Here is a 20,569-nt window from a genome sequence, read left to right as displayed (position 1 = left end):
CAAACTGTGGAGCTGCAAGGGAAAACAGAAACTCAGGCAGCTTTTATTTCCCATTGGAGCTCCCGGTTTCCTTTGCTGCTCAACAATCTGTCCATTCAGTTTCTGGCAGTTTTAATCATAAACTTAAAAGTTGCAGAGCTCTGCTGAGGAAGCTTGGTGCCAGTTGAAGAAGCTGAATGTAACTGCTACAGTGTTCTTGGCTCTGCTGTGGTAGGAAGGGTTGTAGCATGATAGGGAGCCTGGGAGGGGTGATGGGGGTGTTTGCTGGAGGTGCAGCTTGGTATGTGTGGCTTGGGGGGTGGGGAATGGGTTATAGTTAATGCCCTGTTCCCAGGTGCTACCAAGACAGCTAGAGAAAGTTACTTGTCAGCACTTATACTGTCCCTGACGAAAATGGTTTGCATTAATCCAGCACAGTTCACAGACTCGTAACTTCCCAAAGACATCTTATGTTCACAGCTGATCAAGTAATTTAGATATAGAAGGTCAAATCTTACACCTTTTTGGCTAAGTGTCCATTTTTTTGAGGTTTTTTTTCAGGGGAATTCCAGTTACAAGGACAAGCTGCTTCTCTCACTGTCTCTAACTGTTACTGTCTCCCTGGCACAGCTGCCCACTGCCCAGGCTGTAGCCGAATGAGCCTGTGAGCAGCTGGAGCAGAAAACTGACCATTGCTGAGGCCCTGTGCAATGCGCAGACCATGCCCCCGACTGGTGATACTGGGAAACCCTGACTCCAGGGTCAAACTCTAATCCCCCACCTCACAAACTGCACTGAGGACTAGCTCCCACCCAGTTTCCAAATCAGTCAGTTAGTTGAATGAATGTGCCATGTGTTTGCCACACAGGCAGCTGGCACGTGCTGTCAGGGTCAGGTTGGTGCTTCAGTGTGTCATACAGCAGGATGACCATCACCCTGTCCCCAGGCAGCTCCTGGCTGACCAGCCTCCCTTCTGTGTGCCTGAGCAAAACAGAGCGACAACCCAGCACAATGGAAAGCCTTTAGACCCTGACAGAGCACCAGCTGACAGGCACGGCGAGGCGAGGGGAGAGGGAAGCAAGGGGAGGGGAGGGTAGCAGAGTAGAGGGTACGGGAGGGGAGGTGAGATGAAGTGAGGGTGAGGTGAGGTGAGGCTAGGTGAGGTGAGGGGAGGCGAGGTGCGTTGGAGGAGGCGAGGTGAGGTGAGGGGAGGCAAGGTGAGGCGAAGTAAGATGAGGTGAGGTGGGGTGAGGTGAGGTGGGATGAGGTGGGGTGAGGTGAGGTGGGGTGAGGTGAGGTGGGATGAGGTGAGTTGAGGTGAGGTGAGGTGGGGTGAGGTGAGTTGGGGTAAGGTGAGTTGGGGTAAGGTGAGGTGGGATGAGGTGAGGTGGGGTGAGGTGGGATGAGGTGGGGTGAGGTGAGGTGGGGTGAGGTGAGGTGGGATGAGGTGAGGTGAGGTGGGGTGAGGTGAGTTGGGGTAAGGTGAGTTGGGGTAAGGTGAGTTGGGGTAAGGTGAGGTGGGATGAGGTGAGGTGGGGTGAGGTGGGATGAGGTGAGGTGGGGTGAGGTGAGGTGGGGTGAGGTGAGGTGGGGTGAGGTGAGGTGGGATGAGGTGAGGTGGGGTGAGGTGAGGTGGGGTGAGGTGAGGTGGGGTGTGGTGAGGTGAGGTAAGATGAGGTGGGGTAAGATGAGGTGAGGCACGATGAGATGGGGTGAGGAGAGGTGGGGTGAGGCAGGGACTGCTGGGAATTTGCAAGCAGTCGCTAAATGAGCGAGGGAGTGAGTGAGCACCCTGAGATGGTCCCTGCTCCAATGGGAGTTGGCTGCCTGTCAATGTGGGAAGTGCGCCCCATGCAGCCTGTCAATGCCGGTCGTGGGGCGGCCCTGTCAAAGAGGTCTGTGCTCCCCGATTGTCTTGGGAGGGCTCAGAGAGGTACCATGAGGATAGAGCCACAAAATCATTGGGGTCGACAGCACAGATAAAGCCCCATCGGCCCATCAAGGCTGTGCCAGTGAAAAGCAGCCACCAAAATATTCTAATCCCATTTTCCAGCACTTGTTTTTGTATGCCAGGGTCACAAGAGTTTGGCAATATTGGCTACCAATATGGCAGGTGCCATGCAGCATGGCATTAGATGCTGCTTGGTACTGAGTAACATGGAGACTGCTCACGGCCAGCCCAGTGAGCTGTATTCCTTGCTCAGATTTTTATATCAAGAATTCTTGGTGTCTCCTTATCCCAGGTGTTTGGTGAGACAGGAAGACATATATTTAGGAGGCATGATGTACGGTTCATAAATCGTTTAACCAACAATAATTCCCCTCAACTGACAACTCACCGCTGCCCAGGAAGAAAGTCACCTCTCTGCCTGGAACCTGCTCAAAAGATGCAGTGAGTCTCTGCTGACATTGAGATAGACCCCAGCAAACATCTCCCACAATTCTGCTACATTCCCACCTGTTACTTTCAAAAAGACCTTTGAAATTTCAAATTTAGTTTTGACCTCGCTCTTTGTGCGCCTTCTCTGCAGCATAACATTCCTCACTGTGTTCTATTACCCTAAGGCACTTTGTATGGTTTGATCTGCTTTTACTGCACACAAAACTAACCATTTCACTGTACCCCAGGTACATGTGACAATAATGAATCAAATCGTCATTCCACTCACTGTCTCTGTCGGCAGCACTAAAGTCAATTTGTACACAGCAAAGTCCCACAAGTAGCTAAATGATCCTCAGATTATTCTCCTCTGAGTAAAGAAGGCTAAGAGGAGATTTGGTTGAGCTACTTAACATCACCTTAACATTTACGTTGAGAAGATAAAGACAAATTGTTTCCAATGGTGAAAACTAGTGGACATTGTTTTAATGAAATTGGTAACAGAACCAGAGACAATAAGCAGAATAAATATTTCTATGTAACAGGTTATTTTTAATTTCATTCACAGGATGAAGGCATCACTGGCCAGGCCAGCATTTATTGCCCAGAGGGCAGTTAAGAGTCAACCACATTGCTGTGAGTCTGGAGTCACATGTAGGCCAGACCAGGTAAGGGTGGCAGTTTCCTTCCCTAAAGAGCATTAGTAAACCAGATGGGATTTTCTGACAAGTGACAATGGATTTATGGTCATCAATAATCTCTCAATTCCAGAATTTTACTGGATTCAATTTCCACCATCTGCCACAGTGGGATTCAAATGTGGGACATACAGATTCAGTGCTAGCTTTTATCCAGTGTCTTTCATCCATTTGTTTTAGAGTAGAATAGGGTTTTGGACATCATTACCGTGCGATTTCAATGCCATGTGCTGTGTTGGTTTCTGTCCCTCCTCGCTGTTCGATATTCCTGGCAGCCTTGACAACATCAGTAACAGACCTGTAGTCCCTCAGCTCAAACTCGTGCACAGCTGTCTCTCCGTACTGCACAATAGCCAGCTGTGGAACAAGTACAGAGGTTAAACCAACACAGATGAAGCACAGGGCCCACCCTAACCCTCCCCTCCTCCTCAGACCCTCACCAACCTCTAACCTCTCCCGTCACCTGCATTTCCTCTCCTGCCAGTGATCCAACTGCTCCTTACCAATGTTAGGTTCAAACTGTGCGATACAGGCTGTATATTGTTGCTTTTAATCTTAATCAATCTTTTTACTTGTCAGTAACTCTCACTTTTAATGAACCCCATTACATTGCAATGTTGATCAATATGTTCTGATATAGAGACAGAGTTGTGGAGGTCTACAGCACTGACAAAGGACCTTCGCCCATTGAGTCTATGCTGGTCGAAAACTTTGTTTCAATTTACAGAACAAATTACTCAATGTAGAATTGATTCTTCAAAAACTAGATAGGTATTAAAACAAAATATTTACAGTAATGTTCCATTCCTGAGCTATTGACCCAAACATCGTCAATGAGTCATAGATTTAAACAGCACACAAACAGACACTTCGGTCCATAGTCAATGCCGATCAGATATCCTAAATTAATCTCGTCACATTTGCCAGCATTTGGCCCATATCCCTCTAAACCCTTCCTATTCATACACCCATCCAGATGCATCTTAAATGTTGTAATTGTACCGGCCTCCACCACTTCCTCTGGCAGCACATTCTGTACACACACCACCTTCTGCTTGAAAATGTTGTCTCTCAAGTCCCTTTTAAATCTTTCCCCTCTCACCTTAATCCTATCCCCCTCTAGTTTTGGACTCCCCCACCCTGGGGAAAAGACTTCGTCCATTTACCCTAAACCATGGTTCGCATGATTTTATGAACTTCTATAAGGTCATTCCTCAGCTTCCGACATTCCAGGGAAAATAGCCCCAGTCTCTTCAGTCTATCCTTATACCTCAAACTCTCCAACCCTGGCAACGCCCTAACAAATCTTTTCTGAACCCATTCAAGTTTCACAACATCCTCCCTTTTGCAGGGAGGCCAGAATTACACTCAGTATTCCAAAAGTGGTCAATCCAATGTCATGTACAGCCTCAACACGACCTCCCAACTCCTATACTCAGTGCACTGACCAATAAAGGCAAGCATGAAATGTATGAAGTTTACAAGCAATGATATTTCGCTACCAAGTGTTTAACATGCTATACTTGCAACTTTGTGATCTATGTTCCAATCTGGCCAGAACTGACAGGTTGAAAGACGCCTAATGCTGCCAGTTATTGTAACATTTCCTCCTTGTGCTGCCAGATAAAGGGGTAAAGCTGGTGGTTTCTTGGATTCTCAACCCAGTATCCATTATGTGTGATCCCAGAGTGTGAGAGTCAATGGGCAATTCAGTCATGAACATAAACCCCTCATCGATCACCCGCTCTTACATAGCAGGCCCAGTGCTCACTGGCTAGCGATTACAACGCAAAAGCCTGACCATGTTTCCTTAGCTGCTGGGTACTGACACTGAGCATGGTAGAGGTTTTCAGAAGGAGTCTGCTCATATATCAATAAATCTTGGCTTTACCTGTGAAGAATATATGCTATAAGAGCATAAAAGATAGGAACAGGATTAGGCCATTCAACCCCTCAAGCCTGGTCCACCATTCAATAGGTTCATGGCTGAGCCAACACGAGTCACTCTCCTGCCCTTGTTTCCCCAACTGATCAAGATTCTATCTATTACAGCCTTAAATTTACACAAGGCCGCTGCCCCCGCAGCTCGCTGTGGAAGGAGTTTCAAAGACTCTTAAACCCTCTGAGAGAGAAGATTCATCCTCATCTCAGTCTTAAATTGGTGCCCCTTTATTTTGAGATTATGCCCTCTGGTCCTAGAGTCTCCCATGAGGGAGCATTTACTGATATCCTTCCTGAAATACAGGGACCAAACCTGCTCACAGCCCTGCAGATGTGGTCTGACCAGCACCTTGTACAGTTGCAATGAGACATTCCTACCATTATACTCCAACCAACTTCAGAATAAGGGTCAACAATCCAATTGCCTCCCTGATTCCCTGTTGGTACTGTGTGCTAGTGCACAAGTACACCCAAGTCCCTTTGTGTTGTAGTTTTCTGCATTTTTTCTCCATTTAAATAATACTCTTGTTCTCATGTGGTCCCTTCCAAAATGAACAGCTTCAAATTTATCCACATTTGATTCTACTTGCTAACATTTTGCCCACTTGCTTAATCTATCAATATCCATCTGTAAATTGAGACAGAGATAGTAGGAATTGCCAATGCTGGAGAATCTGCGATAATTCAGTGTGAAGCTGGATGAACACAGCGGGCCAAGCAGCATCAGAGGAGTAGGAAAGCTTGACGTTTCAGGCCAGGACGTTTCTTCAGAAAAAGGGTCCATCTATAAATTGCCTGGATCCCTCTCAGAACTTGCCTTTCCGTCTATTTTTGTATTTTCTGCAAATTTTGCTACAGTAGCTTCCTTCTTCCAAGCCATTGTTGTATACTGTAAACAGTTGAGGTCCCAGCGCTGATCCCTGTGGAACCCCACTGATCGCAGGTCATCAACTTGAAAAAGAACCCCTTGTTCCTCACTCTTTGTTTCCAGCCCATGAGGCATTTCTCAATCTGTACCAATGTACTACCTCCAGCACCAGGGGCTCTTAACCTTTCCTGATGTACCTTGCTAAGCACCTTCTGAAAGTCCAAATACAGCTGGTTCCCCTCTACCCACTCCAGTTGAGACTTCCTCAAGGAACTCTAATAAATTAATCAGACACAATTTCCCTTTCATGAAGCCATGCTGATTCTGCTGATTAGATTATGGTCTTCCAAGTATTCTGCTATTGCTTTCTTAATGATTAATTTCAACACTTTTCCAACAATAGATGTTAAACTAATCGGTCTGTAGTTATGAATAAATTATTTTCCCTATCTGGAAGTTCTATGACATGCAACTGAATGGTTTTTCCTTCCAACGAATCACATATCGCAATTTTCACCTATTCACTACCACTGGTAATTCACTTGTTTTTTCTCCAATTGATTAATTTGCATGCAGAGCCCATTGAGGACAATGCAATGACATGAAACATGAGGGAGAGAGGGAGAGGGCGAAATCAAAATGGAGTTGGAAGGTGATGTAAGCCACTTTACCCTTTTTGTGCCCACATCACTCAAAAAGCATCGAGGACGTTGGTGGACAGTGTGTGGTCCTTTTCCAATGAGTATGAATGTATTTTGACAGAGACGGTAAGAGCTGCCGATGCTGGAGCCAGAGGAAACACAGTGTGGAGCTGGAGGAGCACAGCAGGCCAGGCAGCATCAAAGGGACAGGAAATTTGACATTTCAGAATTTCTGAAGAAGGGCCTTGACCCGAAACGTCAACTTTCCTGCTCCTCTGATGCCATCTGGCCTGCTGTGTTCTTAGCTTTACACTGTGTTATCTCATGAATAAATTCTTTTGTTTATTAAATCACTTCTTAGATTGGTGACTTTACAACCTTTATCCTTGATCTTTAACCTCCCCCACGCTATGGACATGTTCTTAATACCCGTGAGCTGTCATTGGAATAGGTAACAAAGTGTGAAGCTGGATGAACACAGCGGGCCAAGCAGCATCTCGGGAGCACAAAGGCTGACGTTTCGGGCCCAGACCCTTCATCAGAGAGCTCTCTCTTTCTTGTTGCAGCTCTATAAAACTTTGGTTAGACCGCACTTGGAATACTGCGTCCAGTTCTGGGCGCCCTATTATAGGAAAGATGTGGATGCTTTGGAGAGGGTTCAGAGGAGGTTTACCAGGATGCTGCCTGGACTGGAGGGCTTATCTTATGAAGAGAGGTTGACTGAGCTCGGTCTCTTTTCATTGGAGAAAAGGAGGAGGAGAGGGGACCTAATTGAGGTATACAAGATAATGAGAGGCATAGATAGAGTTGATAGCCAGAGACTATTTCCCAGGGCAGAAATGGCTAGCACGAGGGGTCATAGTTTTAAGCTGGTTGGTGGAAAGTATAGAGGGGATGTCAGAGGCAGGTTCTTTACGCAGAGAGTTGTGAGAGCATGGAATGCGTTGCCAGCAGCAGTTGTGGAAGCAAGGTCATTGGGGTCATTTAAGAGACTGCTGGACATGTATATGGTCACAGAAATTTGAGGGTGCATACATGAGGATCAATGGTCGGCACAACATTGTGGGCTGAAGGGCCTGTTCTGTGCGGTACTGTTCTATGTTCTATGTTCTATGTTCTATCCCAGCCTACAGGCTCCACATTGGATTCATGTAAAGCAGGAGACATTTTGTGCTCACCCGTATCTGGCCAGGTCCAATGTAAAATTTCTTCAGAATATTTATAAGGAAGTTCTGGACTTCATACCAAGGGTAGATACTGTTGGAGCCATCTAAAACGATCACAATGTCCATAAAGGTCTCACAGCCTACGGAGAAAATCAGGTCAATTGTCAATGTCATGCCTTGGGTGTTGGTTATATTGGACGGCTGGTTTATAGACATGCTGCTTCAAGCCAAGCGCCTTAGTTTGTTATTCCCTCAGACTGAAAGCAGATCATGCGGCACAGGCAGGGAAGCAGGGACTCCATTAACGACTAAAGCACGCATGCAAGTTGAGAGCAGTAGAGACAGGCTTGTCATACGCTGGATGGCAGGTGCGAAGGCCCGGGCACTTTTGAAGTTGGAGCTAATTTTGCAGCAGATCCCAGGGCTGTAGTAGGAGCTTCCGCACTCATGGGACCAGAGCGGCCCGCAGGTCTGTGGAGAAAGCAGGGAAACAGGGAGTGAGGTGAAAAGTCACACGGGTGCTGGAGTTCAACCAATCCTCTGAGACATATCATTCCCTAACAACCTCTGCAAGTCTGATTAACCTGTTCAGAGGTGTTATTACACACCTCCAGAGAAGGTGGGATTGAACCTGGGCCTCCTAGCTCAGAGGTAGGGGCACTGCCACAACAACCCTTAAATTGTACAGCAGATATTTTCCCAAATCAATCTGTCTGGAGTTATAATTACACATCTCTGGAGAAGGAGGGACTTGAACCCCAGCCTCCCAGCTCAGAGGTGGGGACACCACCACTGTGCCACAGGAACCCCTTTACACAGCTGCTACCATTAGGCACAGAATTTATTGCAAGTGATCTTGCTAATAAACCAAGTGACCTACGAGTCACCTAAGTGTGGCTACCTCACTAATGCTGACTTTAATCACTTCACCATTAGTGGGCATGCCCTCAACCACCAAAGTTCTAATGTCTAGAATTCCCTTTCCATACCTGCCGACCTTTCCTTTCTCTCTTTCCTCTTCTCAAATCTTTTCTAAAACCTGCCCTCTTTGACCCACTTTTATGCATCTGATTTAATATCTGGAACAAAACAATAGCTTTGTAACCATATAACGGCCATTAACTGTTGTACATCTGGTTCACTAATGTCCTTCCAGGAAGGAAACTGCCATCCTTATCTGATCTGGTCCACATGTGACTCCAGGCCCACGGCAATGTGATTGACTCTTAAATGCCCTCTGGGCAATTAGGGATGGGCAATAAATTCTGACCCAGCCAGCCATGCTATGATTATATGAACAGGTAGAAATATTTTCTTTGGGACTCCATGAAGCTCTTTGTGAAGTGTCTCATGGTCTTTTCCTACATTAAAGGTACTCTACAAATGTAAATTGTTATTGTTCCTGCAAATCTCATGACTTGGATTCAAGACTTTTTGGTTTGATCTGTAAAGGTCACTCTAAGTCACCAAACAGGAATTAGAAAAATAAATGCCTTTGGACATCAGTGGTACAATACACCAACAATGAGTTCAAACTTAAAAGACATTTCCACTGAAGTAACAAAATACAAATTACAAGTACATTCGAATTTCTTTGTGAACATCTACGACAGTGCAAGCCTAAAAGCTTTACACTAACATACTGTTATTGCTGGACAGACCCAATTCCAAAACTGTTCCCTATTTTTTTCTTTCTGGCTCTTAAGAGAGAAAATGAGAGAAATAATGGGATGGGGGAAGCAGGAGAGCGGGCTCTTCAGAAGGAAGTGCCAGAGATTTCAACCTGCTCAAAGACACTGTGACCGTGTTGTTCGGCCTCCTTTCCCACCTGCACAAGGCTGTGGGCTTCCCTTTGGCTTCGATGCAGCTTCATGAAACAGTTCATCAGAGTGGGGCTCTGTCTAGAATGGTGTTGACACATCATGCAGCCCAAACATATCTAACTCACTTCAGTGCTGGCCCCTGTGGCTGGTTAAGGAACCACATTCAGTCCCAATTTCCCTTGCCAGGAGCATGATCCACCCGCATAGACAGTAAAGCAACATAACCAGGATGAGTCCATTTAGCCCCTCAAAGTTACTGTACTGTTCAAATAAATCATGGCTAGTTGTAGCAAACATGGAATCCTGATAGTGCCGAAAGAGGCCCTTTGGCCTATCAAGTCTGCACTGACCCTCTGAAAAGCATACCAGCCTATCCCTGTAATCCCACATTTACAATGGCTAATCGATCTAGGCTGGTTTTAAACCCCCAAATTTCTGATTGTTTCACCTGTGACTCCTGCCAGACATTGCCTGTGATGTTGGAATGTGGGTTTGGGGTCAGACTGAGCTGGGATACACTGCAGGTTTAATTAGCTTTCCATGCTTCCCATTCAGGACTGACTTTGGAAGGACAGACACTTGGGCACCATATTAGAATGCTGGTAAGACACTGGCAGTGGGACCTTGAAGGGAGGTAGGAATTGATGCAGGAAATCTCATTGATGAGAGTATTTTTAAAAGTAAAATCCCTCATGAGTAAAGAGTATTTGTGAAGCAATTAACATTGTTGACCTCATTAACATTATTGGCCTTGTTCACAACAGCAAGCCGACAAGTGTAGCCAATTGGTAAACATTTATTTGCAGTGCTGTTGACTGAAAGTTGAACTTTAGCCAGAGCATCAGAAGATTTCTTTCTCGTGTAACGTGTTGAAATCTTTAACATTCACCCGACCAATACTTTTTAACGTAATACCTCACTGAAAGGATGGTAACAGCAACAAAGATGGGAGTTATGCCCTGATGGTCAAATACAGTGGCCCCCTCGTCCCACCACTTTGTATATCATGGCCAGTAACCTAAATGATTTACTAATGTTCTTACAGCCTACTCCTGTGGTGCACAGCAATGCTGTGATAATAACTGAGTGAATCATCACTCACTCTCCCTCTCCTTGATCCAGCTCCATTACTGCATTCAGTTAAGAGCATTCCAAGACATCAGTTTGACTCAAAAAAGAGAGTTGCTCAAAACAGAGCAGCATTTTGAACAGCTGTTTGGCTTCCACAGACAAATGTGCCTGATAAAGAGAATGCTCAACATGCCACGAAGTTTCTAGAAGAGAATAGTGAATATCTGGGACATTGCACGGTCAAAGATTGGGTGTGATGTCCTAGAGGCTGTATAATCCCTAAAACACTGCAATTCCAGGAAGGCTGAATGTTGGTAATGCTGAATCATTTTTACCCTACTGTGTGATTACCATGTCACTAAAGTATTAAATAATGCTGAAGCAGCTGATTTAGTTTGATTTTGAAAGTCTCTATTGAATGATATCCTTTTTCCTTCATTTGGAACTAAAACAGAAATTGAGTCAAATATCCACACCAAAATGCTTGTAAAATTCCTTTGCAGCATGTGGGCATTGCTAGCTGAGCTAACATTTATTACTCTTCCCTAATTCCCCCTTGAGAAGTTGGTGGTGAGCTGCCTTCTTGAACCACTGGAGCCTGTGGGCTATAGGTAGACCCACAATGCCCTTAGGAAGATAATTTCAGGATCTTGACCCAGTGACAGTGAAGGAAGGTTACTGACATATTCTGCTGATGGACCTGGTTTTGTCTGATCAATGCCCCAATGCTCAGCAGGTTGGTTTCAGAGAAGACGTTACTGTTAAAGACTATGGAATCATTTCTTTGGCATTTTGTAATAAGTGCAAAGTGAGGGGATGGCTTGGAGAGCTCAGAAAATTTCTTATTCTGCTTCCAAAGGGTAATGATTTCAGCTTCCTCTGAGAGATGAAATTTCCCTGCGATCATAGAGCCATACAGTCCTACAGCACAGGGACAGGCCCTACAGCCTAAACTGATCAATGCTGAACAAAATGTCCATCCATGCTAACCCCCTTTCACTTCACATGGCCCACATCCTTCTGAACCTTTCCTAGCCATCTATGTGTCCAAATGCCTTTTAAATGTTGTTTATGTATCTGCCTCAACTACTTCTGTTGGCAGCTCATTCCATATGCGTATCGCCTCTTATGTAAAAATGTTGTCCCTCAGGTTCCCATGTGTTCCTTCCCCTCTTACCTTAACCTGATGCCCTCCAACCCTGGGTAAAAGACTGAGTGCATTCACCCTATCCATATCTCTCATGATCTTACACACTTCTTTGAGATTCTCCCTCAGTGTCCTACGCTCAAAAGGGGAAAACCCTAGCTTGTCCAACCTCTCCCTATAACTCAGTCCCTTGAGTCCTGGCAACACCCTTGTAAATTTCTTCTGCACTCTTTCTAGTTTCTAGTTTAATAACATCCTTCCCCAAACAGGTGACCAAAACTGAACATAATATTTCAAGTGTGGCCTTACCACTGCAACATAACTTCCCAACTTCTATACTCAATACCCTGGCTGATGAAGGCCAGTGCGCCAAAAGTCTTCTTCACTGTCCTGTCAACCTGTCCCACTACACTCCTTAAGACACTACCATTCATCATGAAACCCTTACCTTGATTTGACTTTGCGAAATGAAACACCTCACACTTATATTAAACTCTATTTGCCATTTCTCCACCCACTTCCCCAGCTGAGTAAGATCCAGCTGTAATTTCTGATAACCTTACTCACTGTCCACAATACCACCTGTTTTAGTGTCATCTGCAGACTTACTAATCACAGGTTGTACATTCTCATCCAAATCATTGATATTGATAATAAAGAGCAATGGGCCCAGCACTTACTCCTGAGGTATACCACCAGTCACAGGTCTCCAATCCTACAAGCACCCTTCCAATATTACTCTCTGCTTCTTACCATCAAGCCAACTGTGTATCCAATTTCGGAACTCTTCCTGTATTCCATAAGATCTAACCTTCCAGAGCAGCCTACCATGTGGAACCTTATCAAAGGCCTTACTGAAATCTGTATAGACCACATCTACTACCCTGCCCTCATCAACCTTCCTGGTCACTTCATCAAAGAACTCTAACAAATTGGTGAGGTATGATCTCCCATGCATGAAGCCATGCTGACTACTAATCAAACCCTGTCTTTCTAAATGCATTCCCATGTTTTTCTTTGCAGCTCTTCTTGAATAAGGGCACGACATCCCCTACCCTCCGGTCTTCAGGGCCTCACCCGTGGCTAATGATGATGCAAATATATCAGCCAGGGCCCCCACAATTTCTTCTCTAGCCTCTTGCAGGGTTCTTGGATTTATCTGGCCAGGGCCAAAAGATTTATCCACCTTCACACATTCTAATACACCCAACACCCCCTCTACTGTGATATGGACTGTCCTCAAGATACTGCCACTAACTTCCCCAGGTTCCCAAGTCTTCATGCATTGTAAACACAGAGGAGAACTATTCATTGAGGACCTCACCCATCTCCTGCAGTCCAACACATGCATGCCCACTTTGGTCCTTGAGGGGTCCTATTTGCTCTCCAATTATTCTTCTTCCTTTAATATACTGAAAGAATCTCTTTGGATTCACCTTAGTCTTCTCAGCCAAAGCTATCTTGTGGCCCCTTTTCACCTTCCTGATTTTCTTCTTCAATAAACTCCTGTATACTGTATATATCTCCAGGATTCCCTTGATCCCGGCTGCCTGTTCCTAAGCCACGCACCTACTTCTTTTTTCTAGTCAAAGCCTCAATATCCCTTACCACCCAGGGTTCCCTACTCATGCCAACCTTCACCCTCACAGCAACATATAGACTTTGAACTCTTACTATCACACTTTTAAAGGTCTCCCTCTTGCCAGAGGTCCCTTTGCCTGCAAAAAAGAAACTTCTCCAATCAACCTCCTGTCTAATTCCACCAAAATTCACCTTACCCCAGTTTAGGACTATCAGAGTCTCTGTGAGGGAGAAACTTCATTTTGTGGTCCAATGCTATGAAAAATTCTGGACAAATGCATCTGGACCAACAGCTTTTCTAGATTCAGATGTCAACAGAGATGTTTAAGTACTCCACAATACCTGAAGCCAAAATTATTGACACTCTTGACACTGCCATCAAATTACACACCACCTGGGACTAAAATCCCTTATCTGCTTTAGTCTGTGATGTTTGTGTCAAGTGGCATTCAGTGGCAGCTGTATCATTACGTATTTTTAAAAGTAAGGTCAAATAATTTTAGTGTCAACTTGGCTCCAAGATTTCTACTTCTGCCTTAGAGAGTAGTGTGTTGATGTCTCTCCTTAGAGAGATTAGATTCCCTACAGTGTGGAAACAGGCCCTTCGGCCCAACAAATCCACACCGCCCCTTGAAGCATCCCACCCAGACGCATCCCCCTATAACCCATCCACCTCTGAACACTATGGGCATTTCAGCATGGTTGATCCACCTAACCTGCACATCTTTGGACTGTGGGAGGAAACCGGAGCACCCTGAGGAAAGCTAAGCAGACAAAGGGAGAATGTGCAAACTCCACACAGACAGTCGCCTGAGGCTGGAATCAAACCTGGATCCCTGGAGCTGTGAGGCTGCAGAGCTAACCACTGAGCCACCGTGCTGCTGAGAGTTTATCACAAAGTCCAGGCTGCCCCATAAATACAGGCCTGAGGGACTGATTCACTGAGGCAGGAGGTATTGAACCAAGACTCTATTTGTTCTTGCAGATAGATGTGAAAGATGAGATTTTGAAGAAGAGCAGAGAGATTTTTATTTATCTCTGAATGAACATCCTTGAAAACAGACTGATTGGAATGAAGGAGCAAATTACTGCAGATGCTGGAATCTGTACTGATAATAAAAAGTGCTGAGATCACAGTGGGTCAGGCAGGTATGAACCTCATCATCATTGGTGGGAGCTTGCTGTGCCAAAAGTGATAGCCATGTTTTCTACATAATAACAGTGACTACATTGCAACATTCCTTTCTGGAACAAGCTGTAGATATGGAAGCTATGAAGCAAGTGATAACAATTCCTTATAACAGTTGAAGAAAAATAACAGCCATTACTTACCACAAAGGAATGGTCCTTAGCATTGCTGGTTAAAGTCATTCCAAGCTGCATGTTGTCCTTATGTTCCGATACAAAAGGCAGGGATACTCTTCCTTGTGTGAATGAATTGACAGTAGATTAGATAAGCCTTCAACCACCAGCGTTAATCATCAAACTTATCTTACTTCTCATTTCATTTTAACTCCAATTTTCTTCACCCAGAGGTAAGGTTAGTGACTAATATTGGTTGGTATATAAATAAATATTGAGTTAAATATTTGTTTTGACGCGGTTTATTGTAGTCACATGTACCTAAGAACAGTGAAATGTTTTGTTTTGCAAGCAGTACAGACAGATCAGAGCAAACAAGGATATACAGATTGTAGGGTGCTTTGACAGAGCAAGGCATATATTGTCATGGCTGCACAGGAGGTGCACAAAAGCAAGGTCAACATTAGACTTGAAATTAGAGAAATCCATTCCGCAGTCTGACAACAGCAGGAAAGAAGCTGCTCTTGAGCCTGTTTCTGTGTGTGTTCAAGCTTCTGTATCTTCTGCCCAATAGAAGAGGTTGGAAGGGGGTATTACAGGGAAGGGAGGGATCTTTGATGATGTTGCCTGTCTTTCCGCAGCAACGAGAAGTGTAAATGGAATCCATGGATGGGAGGTTGGTTTAGCATGAGTTCAATTCCTTTCAAATGAAGTGATAGTAGCCCTCATAAATCATATTTATTCAGTATCATTGTGTCATTGTATTTATTGGAAATGCACAACGTTGATTACCTATCATGCGTGCTTTGCTCAACAAGTGTGATTTTTTTCCAATGTGTTCAATGGAACAGTAACTCATTCAAGTGAGCATTCCTCACTGCCTAAGTAACTCTGCTGACAGGCTAATTGACTGTGGAAGGCTTCACCAAGTGCATTTAGTGCAGTGGGTAAGTGAAAGTGTGATGATGATCCAAATTTCTACTATTTTGTCCTTCTCTCACAGTCTTGTGTCACTCTGATGAAATCCCAGAACTTATCAGCAAAGAGAGAAGACCATTAGGGTTCATGCATCCCAACAAGATGCACTTTCCCTTGGTTCCATTGGGAATACTATCTCACATTACCAGACCTAAGAGTGAACATGCTGTACTTTTAAAATGTTTGTTCAGAGATGTGCGTCTAGGATCAGACCCATCAGCCACAAAAAGACCCACTGAACTCAGGGTCAATAACATGGAATTTCTGAGGTGGACAATCATATTCGTTATATTGATCAGCAATCAGTGATCGCTTTTAAACCCTGAGAACAGACAGCTACCTGCCTTGTGTAGCCTAGTAGAACTGAAACCATGCAAAGTTACTGGATCATCCATTGCAAAGTGAGATGTATTTCCAACGCAATCAGGCATTTTATAATCCATGATACAACAAAGAATACATTACCCAGATTCAGCTTCCCACATCCATAGCTTGTCTGGTTTCTCACTGGGCACCGGTAAACATCCCCTGTCCTTTTCTTCCCAACACCAGCCCATGGGGCACCAACCAGAAGCCTGTTCCAGAACAGGAGAATAATGAATTGTGAAATCCTGCAACTGTATAGTAAAGGTTACATAGAATTCCTCTTATTGCTGCCTAGGCCAGCGTTTACTGTCCATCCCTAATTGCCCCAAAGGGCAGTAAAGAATCAACAATATTTTTGTGGGCCTGGAGTCACATGTAGGCCAGACTGGGTTGGGATGGCAGATTCTTATGAATCAGATGGAATTTTTTCCAGAAGTAGGTAATGGCTTTTTTTGGTCATTGTTAGATTTGGAATTAGAGATTTTTATTGAATTCAAATTCCATGGCAGAATTTGAACCTGGGTGACGAGATTAATAATGTAGAGATAATATCACTAGGCCATTGCCTCCCCCTGTATAAAGAGGGTGATCAGTCAGGCCAACTAATCCAAACCATTCCACATGAGCATCCTTCTAGCCCTTTCTCACCTTACTATATCAGAATTTTCTTCCAACCCATTCCCATTCAAATGATTGCCAAGCTTCCCTTGAAAAGCATTTCTGCTATTTGTCTCAAATAGAGTTTGTTCTGTAGTGATTACCACATTATTCTCAACCCTTAGGGGCACAGGGGGTGTGCAAATATCTTCCTGGTTTCATGCTGGAACACAAAGTTGGAGAGAAAGGAATCTTGCGCAGGAAAGGTCTGGAATTTGGGGAGGGGGTGCAGTGCGGGACAGGGAGAGTAGAACAGAGCTACAGTTTCCTTTTAAGTAGTTACCAAAGGAAAAAAAATTCTTACATTGTAAACCAGACTGAGGCCAATCAACAGTTCAAAAAGACCCCAAATCCCAAAACTATCAGGAATAGTTTAAAACAGAATATGACTTTTTTCGCAAAGCCTGGATCAACAGGTTCCCCCACTGAGGGCAGCTCAGAGCTACATTAGACTTTGCATCTTAGAAATAGTTTGTGCTTGGCTTTGGAAACTAATTCAGAAGCTGAAAGATATATTTCCAAAGAAGATGTTGGACTCCATCATCTCAGCTGTGTAAATACCCGGCAACCCAAAGGAAATAATTCTGAGCATTAGAATGTTAACAGAAACCTTTTTTAGTTCACAAAAATAGAAATAACCAAAAAATTCTCAACGTGTGTTGCATGACTGCATGCCCCCCCACTGTGTGCGTTGGTTTGTCTTTTCTGACTCATTCAACCATCCGGTGGTATCTGTTACTTTCAGCAAGGTTTGACTTTCCTTTTGTTTGTTTCTGTGGTTAGAATATTTTTGTCCAACCTGAGAAAATCATTCTTACTGTGCCGGTGTGGACTCAACCTGGGTACCAGTGGAATGCAAACGATCAAAAGAGGCTCATGGAGTCTGTGCGTCTCGTCCCAGTTCCGAAATCCCTCCCCCAGTTCTCTCCGGCCCCTTTGTGAACTTGTTAATATTTGTCTTGACTCCACAACTTCCTTGCTGTCCACATGCACTGTAAAAGGGAACCCACTTCCTACACTTGAGAGTGAGGCGCTTACAATCATTAGCTGGATTTGGATAGTGCAGATGGAGAGAAACAACCTCCCATACCATGAAGAGTTGATAACCAGAGGATACAGACTTAACGTTCTTGGCAAAGGAATCAAAGATAACATAAGGAAACTGTACTTTAATACCATGAGTTGTTAGAATTTGAGATGGTTATTCATAGGGAATTGGACTAATATTACAAGGAGAAAAGACTTGCAGAATTAGAGCAGGGGAGAGGGATTAACGGGATTGGTCTTTGAAAGAGCTAGTACAATTTGATGGGCCAATTGACATCCTTTTTGCGTTTCTATGGCACCTTTGTTATGATCTGAGGTTTTGGTAATACTGGGTGAGCCAGATTCCTGATTGAAACCCGATGCGTGATTGTGGATTCATGCTTGCGGTTGGTTACCACAGTGGTGAGTCACTGAACATTCACACAAGGCTGAGAAGGCTCTTTGAGCACAAAAACATTAGCGAACCATACAAAAGAGAAAATAATAACGGTCTCTATGTATAACACGTTTCACAGTTTGGAGATTTCGCCTACTAACTCACCCTTCTGTTCAGCTGAAAACTCATCCTGAACTGTTTTATTTTCCACTCACAATTTGTGGGCATCACTGCATGGGCCAGCATTTATTACCCATTGCCAGTTATCCGTTGAGCAGGTAGTGGTGAGCTGCCTTCTTGAACCACTGCAGTCCATGTACTATTGGTAGACCCACGATGCCCTTAGGGAATGATTACCAGGATTTTGACCTAGCGAAACTGATGGAACAGCAATATATTTCCAAGTCATGATAATGAGAGATTTGGAGGTGAACTTGCAGGGAGTGGTTCCCATGTACTTGGTGCCCTTGTCCTTCTAGATGGAAGAGAGCGTGAGTTTGGAAGGTGCTGCCTGAGGATTTTTGGTGAATTTCTGCAGTATGCCTTGTAGATCGTACACACTGCTGCTGCTGAGCGTCGGTGGTGGAGGGAGTGAATGCTTATGGATGTGGTGCCAATCAAATGGGCTGCTTTGTGCTGGATGGTGTCAAGTTTCTTGAGTATTGTTGGATTTGCACTCATCCAGGCAATTGGGGAGTATTCCATCACACTCCTGACTTGTGCCTTGTCGATGGTGGAAAATTTTCTTTAAATTATATTACCTAGTTACTGGCTATACTGCTTGTGAAGACAGTTTCTACTTAGTTGAATAAAATCTTTCATATCACATCTTCCTGAAGCATGTTGAATAATGTCACATAATTGGAATTTATTGGAGTACAATGGCTTCTGTTACAGAGACAAATGTTATGTTTTGCACAGCAAAGGCTCAACACAGCAATAAAATCCAAGAAAGCAATAAAATTAGTGAGCCGTTAATTTGTCTTTTGATTTGTTTGTTGAGTGATAAATGTTGACTAGCACACTGGGTCAATGGTAGATCTGCTTCCAAATAGCATCACGGGATCCTTACAGCTCACCTGATAAGGGGCTGTGAGACGTTGGTTTGAAATACATCTGCAGCTCTCTCACATTCCTTTCCCTATCATCTGGAATGTTTGTTTAGTTTATCTGGTCGAGTCCGGATGTGGAAAAAGATTCACAATCTTCCGATGCAGAGTCAAGAAAATTTTCACCCCAGCTCCTGAATTCGTCCAAAGACAAGCACCTATTTGGTTCCTAGGTGTGGTCAGCTACAGCACCTTGCATATTTTTAAGAATACTTTGCTGCACCTGTAATAATTAGAGTAGCACAAGCTGATGTTTTCCATTCACAAGTAGAAAAACTAAACGTGTTCTTTTGTATCATCATGACACATTGATGATTCCACAGTGACAACAGCCTGCCTGTGATTGACACCTTGTTATCTCAGATTCTCCAGCATCTGTAGTTCCTACTATCTCTGATACAATTTTAACCCCACTGCGAAGCCTCTTCTAAGGATGCCCACCTTGAAGACGTTACCCTCCTCCCTCCAGAAAAACCCCAGGGGAACTCTCTTCCACTGCAACTCTCTCGTAATCTCTTCGGCCTTTGAACTGCTTGGACCTTTACTGGCTCCGTCCCCGCCTCTTTGACCTCTCTGTCTCCTCTCCACCTATCTTCTCCTCTATCCATCTTCTATCTGCCTCCCCCTCGCTCCCTGTTTATTTCAAAATGCTCTTCCCCTCCCCCATTTGTGAAGAAGGGTCTAGGCCCGAAACGTCAGCTTCCCTGCTTCTCTGATGCTGCTTGGCCTGCTGTGCTCATCCAGCTCTATACCTTGTTATCGCTGGCTGTGGATTGTTTTATCACACTGATGATGCCTAGAGGTTTCTGTGCTTTATTGGGATAAAGACATGTCTAGGGATCATTCTTTTATTTTATCTGGTCCAAGAAAGTGAAAACAGCAATCGCAGGAAAATGCCACATCCATTCCTGCAGAGAACAGCTGCACAATTTTACTGAGTGGCACTGTCAAATCTTAATGGAAATTAATGCCAAGTTTCGCCCATTCTGTGCTATGCCCCCAACCACTCAGAGATGCATTGGATATTCAAACATAGGAAACTATCAGCTGGTATCTATTGCACCACCAACCTGGGCTGGATCCCACATCCCACAGGTGAAAGCTTCGTACCTTACCACCCAGACCTACCCCAGGGTTGGCTCCAACTTCCCACATCAAAAGTGTATGTTTTAAACAGGGATTTGAGATTTATTCTCCTTCAAACAATCTCATGACACTGTGAAGAACCACTGCTGTAAAAGTTCCACAACAACCAAGAAGGGTCAAAGTAATCTTGTCATGAAACAATCTAAAACCTCCTGATCACCGTTACCAACCCTGAACAGGCTGCCTGTCCACAACATCTCAGTGAAAATAACAGCAATGTATTAAACACTTGTACAGGGGGACTTTGTCTTTCCCAGATTTTTAAAAAACCTTTTGTTTATAGGATGTGGGCT

At 44.4% G+C, this 20,569-nt stretch overlaps 1 protein-coding gene across 1 annotated transcript in view; it reads right to left on the bottom strand.

Annotated features, from left to right (window-relative positions):
• itga11a (integrin, alpha 11a) overlaps positions 1-20,569 on the bottom strand; it is a 161,455-nt gene that overhangs the window by 94,885 nt on the left and 46,001 nt on the right. The window contains exons 3-7 of the mRNA XM_059639194.1: positions 16,041-16,150; positions 14,628-14,719; positions 8,030-8,144; positions 7,686-7,813; positions 3,266-3,414 (exon numbers count right to left, since the gene is read on the bottom strand). Coding sequence (XP_059495177.1) covers positions 3,266-3,414; positions 7,686-7,813; positions 8,030-8,144; positions 14,628-14,719; positions 16,041-16,150 — 594 coding nt within the window. The remainder of the gene's footprint in view (positions 1-3,265; positions 3,415-7,685; positions 7,814-8,029; positions 8,145-14,627; positions 14,720-16,040; positions 16,151-20,569) is intronic.

The sequence above is a fragment of the Stegostoma tigrinum genome, chromosome 33, assembly GCF_030684315.1.
Source record: "Stegostoma tigrinum isolate sSteTig4 chromosome 33, sSteTig4.hap1, whole genome shotgun sequence".
Taxonomy (NCBI): domain Eukaryota; kingdom Metazoa; phylum Chordata; class Chondrichthyes; order Orectolobiformes; family Stegostomatidae; genus Stegostoma; species Stegostoma tigrinum.
This window is presented reverse-complemented; position numbering and strand designations above follow the sequence as displayed.